At 47.0% G+C, this 18899-nt stretch overlaps 1 protein-coding gene across 3 annotated transcripts in view; it reads left to right on the plus strand.

Annotated features, from left to right (window-relative positions):
• Positions 1-10560: 10560 nt before the first annotated feature.
• The window catches only part of LOC143831973 (SLAM family member 5-like), a 44509-nt gene continuing 36170 nt past the window's right edge, over positions 10561-18899 (plus strand). The window contains exons 1-2 of one of the 3 annotated variants that reach the window (XM_077325642.1): positions 10561-10883; positions 18458-18775. In XM_077325642.1, coding sequence (XP_077181757.1) covers positions 10838-10883; positions 18458-18775 — 364 coding nt within the window. In that variant the 5' untranslated portion in view covers positions 10561-10837. The remainder of the gene's footprint in view (positions 10884-18457; positions 18776-18899) is intronic. The other 2 variants (XM_077325634.1, XM_077325622.1) reach the window with 2 other exon arrangements.

Consider the following 18899-nt stretch of genomic DNA (forward strand, 5'->3'; position numbering starts at 1 on the left):
TGTTGATCCCAAGGTCCCACCCGGAGGGTGGCATCCCTGGGACTCAGCTCCCCCCCCCCCCTTTCACAACTCTCCAGGGGAACTGATGTCTGGTGTTGAGATGAGCTGTAATTGTTGGTGATCTCAAGGTCCCACCTGGAGGATGGCATCCCTATTCTAGTCCTCTTGGTTGCTTGGTTTTTCTTTGTGTGGTGTGTTAGATTTCCTTTCTTATTTTGTTAAAGTTCCCATTTCTGTCTTCTCCATGGTTGGGGGGGGGGATTCAGTGTAGCTGTAGGAGCCTCTCCTCAGAAGAGTCCCCAAGTTTCAACAAGTTTGGACATGAGGGAAGGAGTCCAATTCTAGGATCACCCAAAGAGGGTGCCCCCATCCAACCACCATTATTTCTTATTGTGGGGGGAAAAGATATTCTCTGCTCTTGTTTTGCCATTTAAATTGCCCCCCTGTCCAAACTCAATGGTGCCATTGACTTTAATGGTACTAAATTGATTTGGATTCAGCCAAGCCCAACACCAAATCAGCTGATTCAGAAGGATCAAACTCAGGCCGATCCGAAGAAGTCTGGATATTTTTTAATTTGCACATGCCTAGACTGGAAAGCTGTTAATTATGGTTTTAAGTGTTTTAGTGATTAATGTGATGTTACAGTATTTTAATGAGATTAATTTTAGTATAAAATATTTTTGTACTGTGAAATACTATGTTGTACATCTCACTGAGGTATCTGGGAGGGAGGTATGTAAATTGAATTATTATTATTAGCGGTAATAGTACAATAACAATAACAATAACAATAACAATAACAGAGTTTGCCTTTTTTACTGCTTCTGCACACTGGGCTGGCACTTTCATCGAGCTATCCATAACAATACCAAAATCTTTTCTCATCTCAGCCTCAGCAAGTTCCAACCACATTAGCCTGTACTTGAAGGTCTGCACCACCTAGCACTGGACTAGATGGCCTGTGTGGCCCCTTTCTACTCTATGATTCTATGCTGGATGTTCTATCTCAGCTTTGGTTAATGGAAGAGTGCCAAGTCCTGAACAGCATCTAGCCAAATAGGGAAGATGAAAAAGAAAAAGGGAACAAAAACCCAGCTAGAGAAAAGCCAGGAACCCGAAGGTTGAGCAACAAAATAGACTAAAATTAAAATACAAATGCTTCTTATAAAGTGCTCATTAGGATGAGTCAAAACAACATTAAACCCAAAGAGCCAGTCTGTGCAAAATTGCACGTACAGTCTCAGTGGTCGCACATGGTATGACCATAGACCAGGCTTTCTCAACCAGGGTTTCACGAAACCGTGGGGTTTCTTGAGGACCGTGGAAGGGTTTCCCAAATGGATGGGCATAAATTAATTCTTAACATGTATATTTTTTATTTTGTTAAACATGCATTGGGTAATATAGCCATATATGGTCATGTTGACCTTGATCCCATGGCCAATGATGAGCCTAGAAGGGGTGGGAAGGGGAGGGGACCTGGGTGAGCATGTATGCAGCTATGCCTCCCACCCATACTCTGAACAATCACACCATTTCCTAGTAGGGTTGTGTGCTCCGGCACACTTTGGCGAGCACCAAAGGCCAAGGTGGCCAGCACTGCAGCGTAAGGAGAGGGGCAGCACTGCCAGCGGTGCACCAGCCAGCGCCTTGGCATAGAGGTGAGGGGTGTTCACCGAAGCGCACTGGAACACACAACCCTACTTCCAAGGTTTCTCAAAGCCTGAAGAATGTTTCAAGGGTTTCTCAATGGTAAAAAAGTTGAGGAAGGCTGACTTACAAATGTGTTTGGTCCTCCTCAGTGATCAAATAAAATATATGCACACATATAATGATACAATTACAATATTACAATAAGACCTGGCTAGTGGCATAAGAATCATAACATGTGAAGCTCCTCACAATATAAAGGTAAAGGTATCCCCTGTGCAAGCACTGGGTCATGTCTGACCCTTGGGGTGACGCCCTCCAGCGTTTTCATGGCAGACTCAATACGGGGTGGTTTGCCAGTGCCTTCCCCAGTCATTACCGTTTACCCCCCAGCAAGCAAGCTGGGTACTCATTTTACCCACCTCGGAAGGATGGAAGGCTGAGTCAACCTTGAGCCGGCTGCTGGGATCGAACTCCCAGCCTCATGGGCAGAGCTTCAGACAGCATGTCGGCTGCCTTACCACCCTGCGCCACAAGAGACTCTTTCCTCACAATAGATATAATAATAATTCCAGACATGGAGCTCACAATTAAAAATCAAAATTGTCAAGAACCACCACTCTGTCCAAGATTCAATCCTGAGTGTGCATCCTCATGTGTATACCAGAATCACTTCCTTTTGGTTTGTACATGAGGATTTTAAATTGTGAGCTCCATGTCCAGAGCTCATTTCTGGTCCACAATTGCTTGCGTGGCCCACCTCAGGGTATGTCGTTGCCAGCCCTGACTCCAAGCCTCAGAGGGAAGTGGAAGGAGGAGGGGATGGTCAGGGGTGGGGGACAAAAGGCAATTGGCTGACTGCTGGACAGACAGGCAAGCTGGTTGGAGGAGGAGGCACTCAGGGGTGGGACAGCCGTCCTGATTGGGTGTTAAGCGCTGAGTGGCATTTAAGCCATGAGACACGCTCCTCCTCCAAGCCCTTACCAGAAATATGTTATGTGGAGCATATAAACTCAGTTGAACCCTCAGTGTGTGGACAAAAAGCATCTTTTAAGATTATACAGGTCAGTTTATTCCACATCCTCAAGCACAGGAGCACCCAACGTTTTGAGCCTGCAGACTCAAATTGGAATTTTGGAATTTTGGAATTTTGAACACGGGGGGCAGGCAGAACTGCAAAAGAGCTGCCGCCCCCAAATGTCAAGCAGTGTGGTCATGCATAACTCTAACAGTCACTCTTCAACATTTCAGGCACAAGCTTGCTTTAGCAGGATGCCCTTTCAAATGAACCTATTGTTTAAAAATACTTTCTTCCAAGCATACAGTTTGCTTTCAGGCAAGCAGTGAAGATCCTGTGTTGTCAGAGGCTGCCAAAGCAATTTTTACAAATCTGCCCAGTCAATCTGAAGTCCTGCTGGGCCCAAGGCTGCTTGCTTTCTAGAATGATTTGCAGGCTCCAGGAAAGGTTTCTGTAGACACTATGTTAGTACCCTGGGAAGAGCCCCATAACAGAAGGCACCTTAGTTTGTGACAGAAGAAGAGGAGGAAGAAGAGTTGGTTTTTATATGCCACTTTTCTCTACCCGAAGGAGTCTCAAAGCGGCTTACAATCCCCTTTCCTCTCCCCACAACACACACCCTGTGAGGTAGAAGAAGAGTTGGTTCTTATATGCCACCATTCTCTACCCAAAGGAGTCTCAAAGCAGCTTATAGTCACCTTCCCTTCCCTCTCCCCACAACAGACACCCTATGAGGTAGAAGAAGAAGAGTTGGTTCTTATATGCCACTTTTCTCTACCCGAAGGAGTCTCAAAGCAGCTTACAATCCCCTTCCCTTTCCTTTCCCCACAACGGACACCCTGTGAGGTAGAAGAAGAGTTGGTTCTTATATGCCACCTTTCTCTACCCAAAGGAGTCTCAAAGCAGTTTATCGTCACCTTCCTTTTCCTCTCCCCACAACAGACACCCTATGAGGTAGAAGAAGAAGAGTTGGTTCTTACATGCCACTTTTCTCTACCCAAAGAAGTCTCAAAGAGGCTTACAGTCGCCTTCCCTTTCCTCTCCCCACAACAGACACCCTGTGAGGGAGGTGAGGCTGAGAGAGCCCTGATATTACTGAAGAAGAAGAAGAGTTGGTTCTTATACGCCACCTTTCTCTACCAGAGTCTCAAAGTGGCTTCCAGTCCCCTTCCTGAAACTACAGCTTTCTCAGTGCTGTGGCGAGCAACCACTGATGAAGACAGGCAAAAAGCGGGTAACTTAACCTAGGATCCCGTTCTGGTTGACTCTTGAATGTGAGCTAATATTGAACATACAAGTGGATATTACTGCACAACATAGCCTTGGTGATTCCTGTTTGTGCTTTTCTGATTTCATATTGAGGAATCCACAGTTCTTGTAACAGATGTGCTTCCCAGCAGATGCTGTACAGTGACAAGAAGGCCACAGTGACAGAGAAGACGGCTTCGATCTAGCCCTGCTTCTTTTAGGTGTATAATGCTCTGGCCGGTATCCATTTTCATAATGTCTAACTTCTGTGTTCTTTCAAGTGGGTAGCCGTGTTGGACTGAAGGAGCACAACAAAAATTGAGTCCAATAGCATCTTTAAGACCAACAAAGATTTATTCAAGGCGTGAGCTTCTGAGTGCATGCACTCTTCCTCAGACTAAATAGAACAAGGATCATAAACGTACAGATATAAGGCAAAGGTAGATTGTGGCAAATTAGTAAACTGTGTCATAATATCCAAATTAAGCCATATTATGGCATGTGATAATTCTTTGTTAAAACAGCTGATCAGTCCTTTTGAGTTCAGTGTAGTTCACAAAAACATTGGAGGAATAAAACTGTCCACGTTAGTAATTAATGGCAGACACTTTCCCAGTTGTGAAAAGAAATATTTAAAAGAGGCTAGTTGCTGGCCCCCTCCGTCTCCACCCAAGCGTGGAAGCTGCAAGGGACATGCAAGGGACCCTGCAAGGGACATGCTGTGCTGGCAAGTTATCTTGTCCTGAGACTAGAGAGTTAAATTCAATATTACATGACATATTATTAACGTCACATCACATTCCAGCCACATTGTCCTATCTTTATACCCCCTCCCCCTTTGGGAGGAATAAAGGAGTAAGGGCAAGTGGGGAGGAGTTAGGGCGGGCCATGTCCGGGATAAAAACTCGGAGGGCCCAATCAGGAGCCGCGAAGCGACTCCTGATTGGGCCCTCCGAGTGTCACTCGAGGGCCAAGCAGCCAATGGGGAGCCACGCAAAGCACGGCTCCCCATTGGCTGGTTGGCCCAGCCTCGCCTGGGCTGGCCAGGCAGTCACGGCTCAGAGGAAGAAGCCTTCCCCAGTGGTAAGTCCTCCAGCCGGCTTCCCCTCACTCAGGGAGCCTTCTGCCGGGCCCTGTGGCAGGCTCCCCTGCCCTTGGGCCCGGCAGAAGGCCACAAAGCCCACTCCCGCCGTCCCGAGCCTTCTGCCGGGCCCTGGGGCAGCCGAGCCTGCTCCTGGGCCCGGCAGTAGGTCGCAGAGGCCACTGCCCCCATCCAGAGCCTTCTGCCGGGCCCTGCGGCAGCCAAGCCTGCCCCTGGGCCCAGCAGAAGGTCCCAAGGCCACCTACCTTACTCTGTTCCTCCCTTCCTCCCAGCATTCCCTTTATCCTTCCCTTCCTCCCAGCATTCCCCTTGTCCTTCCCTTCCTCCCTTCCTCCCTCTCTTCCATCTGCCTCTTTCTGGCTACCTGTTTCTCTCCCTCTTCTTCTGTCTCTATCTTCCTCCCTTTCTTTCTGTCTTTCTGTCTCTCTTTCTCCTTTTCCTCCTTCCTTCGCCCCATCCCTCCACCCACCCACCCACCATGCTAGGGCCCGCTGTATTTTGGCCACAGCGGGCTTAATATCTAGTATGAAATAAAATTAAAAGAAGTGGAGATTGTAAGGAATGTGGATAATTCTGTGTTCTTTGCCAGCTTGGTTTTCTTTTGTGATAGACCAATCCAAGTTTAATGGCTCTCTCCATTGAGTTGGTTCGCATGATATGGCCAATGCCAATGAGCCGGAGTCTTGTGATTTTGCCTTCCAGTGATATATGAGGCTTTATGCGTTCTGGCATTTCCTTGTTTGTGACTTGCTACCCATGGAATTCACAGAACCAGAGTTTAAACAAATCAATTCTTCTCTTGTCCAATTTCTTCAACGTCCAAGAGAGCAAATAAATGAATGCACTCATTCCTAGACTGTAGAACAGCCTTTCTCAACTTTTTACCATTGAGAAAATCCTAAAACATTCTTCAGGTTTCAAGAAACCTGAATCCATACCAGTCTGGCTTCCGCCCTGGTCATGGGGTGGAGACTGTGTTGGTCTCCTTGTTGGATGACCTCCGTCGCCAGCTTGACCGAGGTGGCTCTGCTGTGCTAGTTCTTTTAGATCTGTCGGCCGCGTTTGACGTGGTCGATCACGAGCTGCTAGCGAGCCGCCTTGCCGGTACGGGGATAAGAGGTACAGCGTTACGCTGGATACGCTCCTTCCTCCAAAACCGGACACAGAGGGTAGCCGTGGGAGAGGAAGTATCGGGCCCTTACCGGCTCCCTTGTGGGGTCCCACAGGGCTCGGTGCTCTCTCCTACATTATTTAACATCTTTATGCACCCTCTGGCTCAACTGGTACGGAGCTATGGGCTGGATTGCCACCAGTACGCTGATGACACCCAGCTCTTTCTCCTCATGGATGGCCACCTGGACTCCCCCCAGATCCATTTGCCAGATGTTTGGAAGCCGTAGCTGGATGGCTCAAGCAGAGTTGCCTGAAACTCAACCCCTCCAAGACGGAGGTTCTGTGGTTGGGCCGTAGGGGGGCAGATCAGGAAGCGCGCTTACCCTTTCTGGCCGGGACGCAACTTAATATCGCATCTCAGGCCAGGAATTTAGGGGTGACCATTGATGCCTCACTAACACTCGAGGCACAGGTTAAACAGGTAGCTAGCCGGGCATTTTTCTATCTTCGCCAGGCTCGGCTACTAGCGCCCTATCTGTCCTCCGAACACCTGGCCACAGTGATCCATGCGACGGTCACCTCTAGACTAGATTTCTGTAACTCGCTCTACACCGGCCTGCCTCTGGGCTTGATCCGGAAACTGCAACTCGTCCAAAATGCGGCTGCTAGAGTCCTCACAGCTACACCATGGAGGGCTCACATCCAGCCAGTTCTGAGGCAGCTGCATTGGTTACCGGTCGCCTTCCGGATAAGGTTCAAGGTTTTGGTTTTGACCTTCAAGACCATCCGTGGTCTAGGCCCAGCATATATGAGGGACCGCCTTTTGCCCTATATCCCCCGCAGGGCTTTACGCTCTGCGGGGGCTAACCTACTGGTCGTTCCCGGCCCTAAGGAAGCCCGCCTGGCCTCGACTAGGGCCAGGGCCTTTTCGGTCCTGGCCCCAACCTGGTGGAATGAGCTCCCGGAAGAGCTGAGGGCCCTGCGGGAATTACCAGCATTCCGCAGGGCCTGTAAGACGGAGCTCTTCCGCCAGGCTTATAACTGAGGCCGGGCGGAAAGAAGATCAGCCCCCCCCCTCACAAACTGGCGGTAGAGAGCGTCACCCCCCTGCCGTAGATGAGGATGCGGAGAGCAAATGAGTAGGCTACGCCATCGCTGTTACAATTATTGTAAATCATTGGTTTTTATTGTCATTTTATGGTTTTAGGGGACGGGTTTCTGTAAGCTGCCTCGAGCCTTCGGGGGGAGGCGGGGTATAAATATAAATATAATAATAATAATAATAATAATAATAATAATAATAATAATAATAATAATAATAATAATAATAATAATAATAATAATAAACCCCCAAAATGATGCGATCGTGTAGAATATGGTTCGGAAGCATAGCTGTGGACATGCCCCTTTTAGGGCTGTCAAGAATCCCCAGGGTTTCACAAAACCTTGGTTGAGAAAGCCTGCTGTAGGTGGGGGTGAAAAGACGTCCCTGCATAGGCTCCTGGCCCAGACCTGGACCCCCACTTTACTTGGGTCAAAGCAGATAGGATTGCCAACTACAGGTTGCGAAATTCCTGGAGATTTTTTTTTGGGGGGGGGGGAGCCTGAAAACGGGAGAGGAAGGAACCTGTGCAGAGTATAATGCCATAAACCCCATCCTCCGAAGCAGCCATTTTCTCCAGGGAAACTGATCTCTGTCATCTGAAGAGCAGGCGTAATTCATGGAGATCTCCAGGTGCCACCTGGAAGATTGTTACCTTAGTCCAGCATTTTTAGGGTCTGGCTTTGGGCTGGTCCAATGTTTTAGGGTAGCCGCAGCAAGGCCGACTGAGCCACTCTCCCTCCTGCCCTTACACTAGAAGTGGGAAAGCGGCTACCTCCTTGCTCAGCCCCCCCCCCCATCACACTGCAGAAAGGCAGGAAGCTGCCCTACTCACCCAGTCAGCAGCTTCTCAGTCTTCTGTGGAGTTCAGGTTGGCAGGATATACCGAAGAATTTAAAAAGCACTGTCCTTTGGCTTCTTTTCAACTACGGTTCCCTCTGTAACCCATAACTTTTTGCATTTCTGCAAATATTACTTCAGAGGCTCTCCACACCTTGATCTGAAGAGCTCCTTTCTTCATTTTGTAATTATTTTGGAAGAAATATCTCAAAAAATAACCTATAAAATTCAAACTTTTTATAAAGGTAGTAAAGAGCCTGTTGTTGCGGGTGAAGGAGGAGAGTGCAAAAGTTGGCTTGAAACTCAACATCAAGAAAACAAAGATCATGGCATCCGGTCCTCTCAATTCCTGGCAAATAGATGGGGAAGAAATGGAGATAGTGACAGATTTTATTTTCCTGGGCTCCAAGATCACTGCAGATGGGGACTGCAGCAAAGAAATTAAAAGACGCTTACTCCTGGGGAGGAAAGCTATGGCAAATCTAGACAGCATCCTAAAAAGCAGAGACATCACCCTGCCAACGAAAGTGCATCTAGTCAAGGCTACGGTATTCCCAGTTGCAATGTATGGCTGTGAAAGTTGGACCATAAGGAAGGCCGAGCGTCAAAGAATTGAGGCTTTTGAACTCTGGTGCTGGAGAAGACTCTTGCGAGTCCCTTGGACTGCAAGGTGAACAAACCGGTCAGTCCTAGAGGAGATCAGCCCTGCCTGCTCCTTAGAAGGCCAGATCCTGAAGATGAAACTCAAATACTTTGGCCACCTCGTGAGAAAGAAGGACTCCCTGGAGAAGAGCCTAATGCTGGGAGAGATCGAGGGCAAAAGAAGAAGGGGATGACAGAGAATGAGGTGGTTGGATGGAGTCACTGAAGCAGTCGGTGTGAGCTTAAATGGACTGGTAGAGGACAGGAAGGCCTGGAGGATCATTGTCCATGGGGTCGCGATGGGTCAGACACAACTTCGCACCTAACAACAAACATTTTGGATGCATATTTCCATGCTGCCAGTAGAGGGAGCTGCATGACAACGTTTCCATTTTAGCAGCATCTTCGTTTCATTTTTTGTTTGTTTCATTCGCAGTCAGTGTCGTGGCTAGGCTTGAGTGAGCACTCACTGATCAAGGAGAGTTGCTACTTCTTGCCAGTGAAGAAGGGAGTCTGGAGGAATCAGTGAAGACAGAAGAGGGGTGGCCTCGTTCCCAAGTCCTCTCTACCCTTCCCGGCCACCTCCCCCCCAACTCTCTCCTTGCAGTCTGTTGTCCACACACAGGGCCATTGCGCATAACCGCCAATGTAGCTAAATCTGAGCGCTATCGAAAAGCGCTGCAATTAATAGCAGCAGGTCTTGGTAACGCACACAGCCGTTTCTATCGGGAAAAAGACTCTCCCACTAGCACTGTTCGTAACACACAAGTTTCCGGTCTCGCCGGAATCACAACAAAGGAGGCGATATTTTTCCATGCTTCCTCCTGCCCCTGGCCATCAATCAAACAGAACAATCAATGAACTGTTGTGTTCGTGCTTCCCTTTAAAAACTGTTTTTAAAAAACCCGAAAACCCAGTAGCAGCGCATATTTGTTAATTCGATGTATCAGAAAGACCTTTCTCACTAGTGTAGGAGCCGGTGCTTAATTGTTTACATGCTCTTAAAGTTAACACCTCCCCCCCCCCATGGGTACAATTTCTGGCCGTAATTACGGGCAGTGTCTAACAGGGGGCTGTATTGGGCTTGGAAACTTTAAAGACAATTACGGAAGGGAGCTTTGTTATACTGTTAAGCACTTCTGATTTGCTTATGGAGGGATTTCAGCCGCAGAAGCCTCGCTTATTCGTTGCTTTTGCCGGTTTAAGGGGGGGAAATGACGATCACGATGCTGGAAGCTCAGGTGCGAGAGCTTAGGGAAGGATATTCTTGCTACCACTACATTGAGAACGCACATGTCTTTTTCAGATGTGTTCCAGGTTCTCAGGAGTCAAGCAGTTTTTTTTAGGGAGAATCCACTTTTGTGTCTGTTGTGGGGAGAGGAAAGGGAAGGCGACTGTAAGCCGCTTTGAGACTCCTTTGGGTAGAGAAAAGCAGCATATAAGTACCAACTCTTCTCCTTCTTCAGTAATATCAGGGCTCTCTCATCCTCACCTCCCTCACAGGGTGTTTGTTATGGGGAGAGGAAAGGGAAAAGGTGATTATAAGCCACTTTGAGACTCCTTCGGGTAGAGAAAAGTGGCATATAAGAACCAACTCTTCTTCTTCTTCATTAATCTCAGGGCTCTCTCAGCCTCACCTCCCTCACAGGATGTCTGTTGTGGGGAGAGGAAGGGAAGGTGAATGTAAGCCGCTTTGAGACTCCTTCAGTAGAGAAAAGCGGCATAGAAGAACCAACTCATCTTCTCCTTCTTCTTCTTCTTCTTAATATGAAGGTCTGATCCAGCAAGCCTCTTCCTCTGCTACTTCCTCAAAAGAAATGCAAACTTCTTATCACAGAGCTCAAGCCTTACTGGCCGGGGGAGATAAAACCAATGTTTTGGTTTTTGATAAAACCCAGTGTAAGGCCCCCAGAGGAGTTGCTGCAGTGCCGGTTTGAGGAGAAAATAGAAGAGCACATTTATATGTATCGTAGAATTGAAACCGTGTGACGTGTGCACCATTTCCATTTGATGGGTGCCCACAGATCCTGACGCCTTTTTTAACTTCCTCTTAAGACAAGGCATTGCAGTGTGAAACTTAAAAAGTAAGAAAACGCTCCGAGGAACCGAAAACGTGAAGATGAGACATTTCTGGTGGCTGCTCATGGCTGTTTCCCTGCCTACAGGTATGCCTTTTTTTTTTAGAAAAATTGAAGACTGGTCATTCTTTGTAATGATAAATGCAGGATGAAGGGCATGGCTTTCAAATTGACAATGCTTAAGGTCCCCTTCCGGGCCAACCTCTCTTCCTAAAGAGCTCCTGTCTGTCAGTCCCTGAAACCCTCGTTCACTGCAAGGCTATTTTTGACTGTAGTGGTTAGCCTAGGGCTTAGAAGACGCCACAATCACATCCCCACTCTGCCACGTTGTCTGTCAGGGATGTTTTTGGGAGGCTAGAACAGAGAGGGGAGAGCCATAGGTAATGCCTTGAGATCCTTGCAGGAAGGGCTTCATTTCATTTATTCCTTTATAGCTCAACTTCCTGTCCAAAGGGGCCCCCCAAGACAACCGAACTGGAGAAAGGAAGGGGGAAACGTTTCAATGTAGAGCAGATCTTCCTTCTCCTTTCTGTCAAGATCTGGCTACCAAGTCTAGGCTTTGACCCACAGGCTAAAAGCTGAAGGGCAAGAGGGCTTTGGCTCACACCTTAGCTATGCCCAGGCCTTATGTACTTGCCCAGAAGAGATACAAACCCTGAACCCAGATGTTTCAGGTTGGTGGCCATCTTCTTACATCTCGCCTTCCTGCTGACAGAAGGCTGGGTTAAAATTATAAGGTACCTTGCGTCTCAGGGGGAAAGGCAGACTGCAAATGGAGTATGATTCAAGTGGGCAGCCGTGTTGGTCTGAAGCAGCAGGACAAATTTAGAGTCCAGGGGCGCCTTTAAGACCAATAAATTGTTATTCAAGGTATGAGCTTTCGTGGGCATGCACCCTTATTGTATGTGAAAAAGTGTGCATGCCCATGAAAGCTCATACCTTGAATAAAACTTGGTTGGTCTTAAATATAGCACTGGACTCTAAATTTGTTCAATAAATGGAGGAAATAAACCAATATTATTTACAAGTGATATTTATTTACATACTTCATTTTCAAGTCACTTTTCTTGCTGAAATTCAAGGCAGGTGACATTGTTGTATGTATAATACATAGAGGCCACAAGATCAGATAATTGGGCACTACAAATCTATTAAAATACAGCTAATAAAGGAAGTTTATAAGACTGGAGAAGGATGCAGCAAACAATTACCTGCAATAAGTAGAGCGGTAAAGCGGGTACACAAAATAATGCAAAAGAAAACCCCAACATAATATGCATAATGAAGACAAATTTCAGCCACTAATTGCAGCCCTAATGCACTTTTTAAAAATGCCTTCCTGAAGACAGATCAATTAATTTTTATTGGTCAGTATTACTGGCTCACGCAGAAAGCAGCTAGGTATACCTGTTCTCCTGTGTACACAGAAATAGTGTCCTAAATTGTTTGTTAAATGTTTGTTTATTCAGGTTGTTCTTTATTCATATAGCACTGCCAGGGGTACCTTGTACTTTACAGAGTTCTGTCGCAGGCATTCAGAGCATCAAAAGAGCCCTGGTGGATCAAACCAGTGATCCATGCAATCCAATAAGGGCCGGTCAGGGAGTCCCAAGAAGTTTACACGCAGTACGCAAAAAGTGAAGGTTTGCCCTGGTCATTTCATCCCAGCAACTGGTATTTAGTTACACCGTTTCTTAATATGAAGGTTCCACCAGGCACCCATGGCTTTTGACTGACCGATCATCTATGAATTTGTTTCATTCCCCCATTTAATGCAATTTTAACTAGTGGTAGAAAAGAGTCCTATGCGCAGTGTCTCACAAAAGCTTCTCTCCTGCCACAAATTTAGTTAGTCTTTAAGGCAGGGGTAGTCAACCTGTGGTCCTCCAGATGTCCATGGACTACAATTCCCATGAGCCCCTGTCAGCGTTTGCTGGCAGAGGCTCATGGGAATTGTAGTCCATGATCATCTGGAGGACCACAGGTTGACTACCCCTACTTTAAGGTGCTCCTGGGCTCCTGCACTTTTCTACTGCTAACAGGGTTACCCATCTTGGTCTATTTCAACTTGTGGTCATGGCTACCTCCTGCAGGAGAGCATTCTGTAAGCTGAATGGTTGCATGAAGCAATAGTTTATATTTCCTGAATCTACTACCTACAAGTTCCATCAGGTGCCCTCAAGTTCTCATTGTAATGAAAGTAGGCCAGAATGATTCTCCCTGCTTTGTGATTGCTGAAGGAGACCCGTTGAGCTCATAGCAGAGGCCAAATGGGCAGGTCTTGCCTTCTCAGCAGCCTGGCTCTGGGGGAAATGTGTCCTGGGGAGCCCCGGATGCAGTATTATGTTCCACCCCGACACATGCTTACTACAGCTGCTGGGCTTCCTCCCCTCATTCGCCACTCCCCCTCCAGTCGCTGCTCAAATGAAGGTGGGAGTGAAAAGACTGGGGGAGGGCATTGCTCAAGGCTTTGATATCCTTTTCCGTTAACAACCCGGAAATGCCGTAACCACAGTATTAAGTCTGTGGGTTCAGTGATCACAGACTCCCAATTCTTCAGAACAGCTCTTTTTATTTGGCAATTCCAGCAACAGACTACAACTACTGAACAGAGAAAAACAGGCAAACTGGTGCACTTTTATAGCTTTCAGGCAGCCCGCTGCTGCCTCTGATTGGCCCTAAGCAGAGCAATCCGATTGGCCCTAAGCAGAGCAATCAGGTTCCTTTGATTGGTTAATTCCTTGAGTGGCAGAAGCCCTCATTTGCATCAGTGGCCAAATGCTTTAAATAAGTTTTTGTTCAAGCTAAGCGCCTGAAATACGTCTTTGTTCAACTCTCCAAAGACCTGCATTCGCAAAGTCACAATAAAATTGTCAATGATAAAATGCACCATAAAAGTAAATACAAATTACACAGCCTATAACAATATCCCCAAACAGCCTGCAGGTTAGAAATAGGTCATAAAAGAGGATGAAAAGATGGAAGACGGTAAAGAGAAGTGTCTTGGACAGGCATCAAAAGGAAAGCATGACAGGCACCAGGTGAGCTCCAAGAGGGTGGGCCTTCCTAACGCAAGGGGCCAACACAGAAAAAGCCCTGCCTCAGTTTTGCACAGAAACCAGGAAGAGAGTCTTGACTGGCAGGTTGGACAGTATAGGAGGAGGAGATGGTTCAAGTATCCCGGTCCGAAGCTGTAGGTGCGTAAACAGAAATCCATCAATTAAACAGCATTCTGTCATTACAGTGCCTATTAATCCTGATCATCACATGTAAACAACATATCCACCCATCTGAGATCAGGGCCAGAGCAACGTTATCAGTGTACTTCAGCCAAATTTCAGACAGATCTGCTGTAAAATGGCCACAGTAACAGCAACTGAGTAAAAAAATAAAAACCTAAACCCTCAATATTTGAAAATATCTTTGCACAAAGAAAGAGAGCCAGCATGGTGTAGTAGTTAAGAGCAGTGACTTCTAATCTGGAGAGCCAGGTTTGATTCCTCACTCCTCCACTTGCAGCCATCTGGGTGACCTTGGGCCACTCACAGCCCTGCTAGTGCTGGTCTCACAGAGCAGTTCTGCCAGGGATCTCTCAGCCCCAACTACCTCCCAGGGTGTCTGTTGTGGGGAGAGGAAGGGAAGGAGATTGTAAGCCGCTTTGAGACTCCTTCCGGTACTGAAAAGCAGGATATAAAAACCAACACTTCTTCTTCAAGCATATTTTAAGGGAGTGTGACAGCGGCCAAGCAAGACCAGGGCAGAGTCTGCACTTACTTTGTTTATTCCATTGTCAATCCTGTTGAATTCAGATCGCTTTGAATTCGAGTCTTCCTTCCCCCCCCCCCATTGAAACAGGAAAGTCTTCTGCACGTGGTTAGGGAGGCTCTGAAGAGGGGGGGAGGCAAATGGAGACTCTTTTTTTGTTTTCTTGAGGGGGGGAGGATCGAAGAAGTCAGAGGAGGGAGGGAAAAAATCCTTTCTTTTCTTGAAGGGGGGGGAGAAGATCGAAGAAGGCAGAAAAAAATCCAAGACAGAAAGAAGTTGAGAGAAATTAGGGGCTTCTCCTTTAAGGCAGATTTGTCACATGACCACATGTAGCCAATCACGGGTCCTCTACCACGGAGGAGAGCCCCGATTCAAAACAATGCAATTTTATAATATATTCAGGATTAAAAGCACTCTAAGATATGGCACAATAAAGGTAGGGTCACTCCGGATCAATCCTTCTTGCTGCAGAAGGAAAATTTAAATCTCCCCAAATCCAAACGGGAATCGCATTCTGTGTAGACGGCAGGGACTGAATCGACCTGAATAAAAGCTCCGTGCAGTTTACGCCCAGGAAGTCAGCAAAGTAAAATGTGCATCTGCTGCAATATAAGAGAGACAGAAGTGAAAACTGTCTCCTGCACCTAACCCTTCCCTCTCCTAACACTTTGTGCAGCATTATTCTGTGCAGGGATAGATATAGGCTAGATATCAGGCAAAAAAATTCACAGTCAGAGTAGTTCAGCAGTGGAATAGGCTGCCTAAGGAGGTGGTGAGCTCCCCCTCACTGGTGGTCTTCAAGCAGCAGCTGAAGAGATACCTGGATGCTTTAGGCCAACCTTTTGATCACGGAGGAACCCCCTGAAATAAATGTTCAGACTTCAAGGACCTCGGAAGTGCCCGAGCCACCTGAGCCGTGACACCCGAGCTGCCGACTTGGGCAGCACCCCCCATTTAAGAAGTGCTTGGGGAGAGGAAGGGAGGGCAGGAATCCAAGGCAAGTGCGGAAGAGGAAGGGGAAGGGCTGAGCGGCAGGCGGGCGGACCAGCCGGGTGGGGGGGGGGTGGAGAAGAGGAACAGAAGGGACAGGAGTGTGACACACGAGAGGAGGGAGGGAAGGAGTCACTTGGGCAGTGAAGTGGCAGCAGCAGAGCTTACTTAGGACCACTAGAGCGAACCTTAATGGTGGTTGAACTGCTGCAGGGCTGGGAATCTGCCTCCCTTGCCGGGCAGGAAATGGAGAGATGTGCCAGCATCGAGGGTGGGACAAAGCTGCTGAGACTATCACACATTTCCCCCTCCATAAGGTTTTTTCCCTGGTTGATCACTGGTTGCTCACCAGCGGCTCGTGCATTTTAGGGTGGTAAATTCACTTTCCTGGATTTACGGCATCGCAATTTAAAAATGGTGAAATTGCAAGCTGCCTCCTGGACAGTCTCGGGATGTTGGTGACGTCATTTGGAGGGGGCTCCATAAGCTGCCAGCATTCAGAGTCTGTGCCGCTAAATATTCCTTGTGCAGAAAGGGTAGAAGTCTTCCAATATGGGTCAGACATGACTCAGTGCTTGCACAGGGGATACCTTTACCTTTACCTTTACTAATGAGAAAAAACAGATCACCAAGATGTTTTTCTCCCTTTTTTTTTTTTTTTTTTGGTGGGTGCTGCTTGTTGGTCTCTGTTCACTGGTCCGTTTCAGGCAGGAGGTGCCTTTTGAAACTGTAAGGAGAGATTCTTAAAGCTGCTTTCACTTATAGGTAATCATTAGGATTGTGCGCTCAGGCACACTTCAGCCGCATCGGTGAGCACCGACACCCGAGGTGGCCAATGCCACAGCATGGAGGGGAAGGGCGGCGACAGCATGTTAGCCAGTGCCCACTCACAGGTGCAGAGCTCTGCAGGTGCGTGCAGGTGTTGGCTGGTGTGCCGCTGCCTCCCTTCCTCTCCGTGCCAGACACCAGGCACTAGATCAGAGTTGGTTTAATCGAAGGAACATGCAGGAACAGGTTTCAGTGGAAGTACATCACAATAGGGAAATTGATGAAGACCATTTGAACATACGGGCTAGGCAGGAAACAAGGTTCTCAGGAGAAAAGAGGTGCGAATACTGGTGCCTGCTAGGCTGGGTTATTTCCCCACCTGGCTGACTCCTTCTAGCCACTACAAGGGTTGTTTAACATTTCAAAGAGGAACACAGGCAGGCAGAGCTAAGCATAACAGGAAAGAACCTGGAAGGGAGGGGTGAGGTGGAGGATCCCACCTCCAGCCCTGGAAAACCCACTGAGATTGTCATGGACACAATAAGCCCTCCTTAAGTCTTCTGAGAATCAGGATCCACTGATGAGTCTTTCTTGTCTATAGCCCTCCCCCATACTCTCCCCCCCCCCCAGGTGTGCAAGAGAGGGTTGAGAAATGCTCACCAGGGCTACTCCCTGCCACTTTTCCCCATTTCCCCTCCCATCTGTCAATTTCTCTTTTTTTAAATTAAGGGAACCCTGTACAATTCTGTACAATTTTTAATGCATGAATCTAACAAGCATTGTATTTTTTTTCTTTTTTAAACACCCATCAAAGCAAAACAAAACTAAACTCTGTGGGGAAAAATAATTACCCATGGGTAGATTTAAACTCACAATATTGTAATTTTCAGACTGGCATCTTACTAATTGAGCTATATGAAATACACTGGAGTTTGAACCATGTAATCCAATATACAAAGGTTTCTCTGATGTGTTTTTTTAAAGGAAAAAAATGCAATGCTTCGTTCGATTAGCTTTTTTTTTTTTAATTATCAAATTGTACTGTGTTCCTTCGCTTTAAAGAAAGAAAGAAACTGACAAGATGGAGGGGGAAAGGCAGTGGACAGCCCTGGGGAGTGCTTCTCAACAAACATACCCCACTGTATGATGCACACATTGGGAGGAAGATGGGGAGAAAAGCTCATCTTTAATTCTGACATGTGTAACAATTTAGAATCAGTATCATTTTTACTTCCTTGCCACTTAATAATATCAATTTGGATTTCCAAAAATGTGCTGGAGGGAATCATGGTCACAGCCTACGCATTAGTCCTCCAAAGCAACTTACATTCGCCTTCCCTTCCTCTCCCCACAACAGAAACCCTGTGAGGTAGATGAGGCAGAGGGAGCTCTGAGAGAACTGCTCTGTGAGAATAGCACTAGCACGGCTGTGACTGGGCCAGGGTCACCCAGCTGAAGCTGCTGCTCTTAACCACAACGCCAAGCTGGCTATCTTAAAGAAGCAGGAGCATCAGGAAGATGCATCTGAAAGCCAGTGAACTTTAATCTCTCTCCTGTGCCTGTAGCAGGTTCTTCTTAGTATAGTTCAAATGTCAAAATGAGTCAGTGCAATAGCACAATGTGATTGGTCTCTGATACTGATTTAGACCCCTTAAGAGGGGAGAGGAAAGGGAAATGCGAATGTAAGCTGCTTTGAGACTCCTTCAGATAGAGAAAAGCAGCATAGAAGAGCAAACTCTTCTTCTTAAGCAAGAGGTTTCTATTGAGCTTTGGGTTCTCACCCTGGTGGATACTTAAATGTCCGTAGGAAAATGCAGACTTCTAAGTATTACTGATACTATTGAAAGACATGACTGCATATTATACTACACAAGCAAATTGCAAACTGGATCAGGAATAGATAAGAAAAGAAAAGGATGGAAAAACATCAGTCAGATGCAGATGGTTCCAGGGGATACTATAAGCAGAGATGTAGGCAGTGCGGAAGGATGAGTAAGGAGAGGATCATCTAAACCATTTGTGTGCCAGTAGAGCCCATTCCTGATGTAGAGGAATATGAGGGTGACTAATTTTAGGGTTTTGGTTTTGATCTTGCATAAGGGGACCAGATTCACACCTGAGACTGCTCTTTTTTATAGAATCGTTTGAAGAAGAAAAGACGGCTGTGAAAATTATTGGTATTCTAGGAGAATCGGTAACTTTCCATCTGAAGACGTCAGAACGATCTGAGCAAATTTCCTGGCTTCGACTGAGGGGCACCGAGACCACTCATATTGCTACAGTGGAAGACACTCAGCCCTGTGAAGTCAGGGTTTTCTTCCCAAAAATGAAGGGGCGACTGGATGTCTCTGGAGACTGCAGGGATTTACAAATCACGGATCTGCATCCAGATGACTCTGGACAATACACAGCTCAAATGGGGGAATATTCAGAGAAATTCATGCTGGAGGTTTATAGTAAGTATTGAGCAGCTGCCTTGTTGTTTGTCATTGTCTTGAGGGTTCCCCTCCTTCCTTTGGGGCCCCGTGAAATAAAAACTGCCACAAGTAATGCAGTGCCATCTCTCCTCCTGCCTGGGGA

This window comes from Paroedura picta, chromosome 1 (genome assembly GCF_049243985.1).
Source record: "Paroedura picta isolate Pp20150507F chromosome 1, Ppicta_v3.0, whole genome shotgun sequence".
Taxonomy (NCBI): Eukaryota; Metazoa; Chordata; class Lepidosauria; order Squamata; family Gekkonidae; genus Paroedura; species Paroedura picta.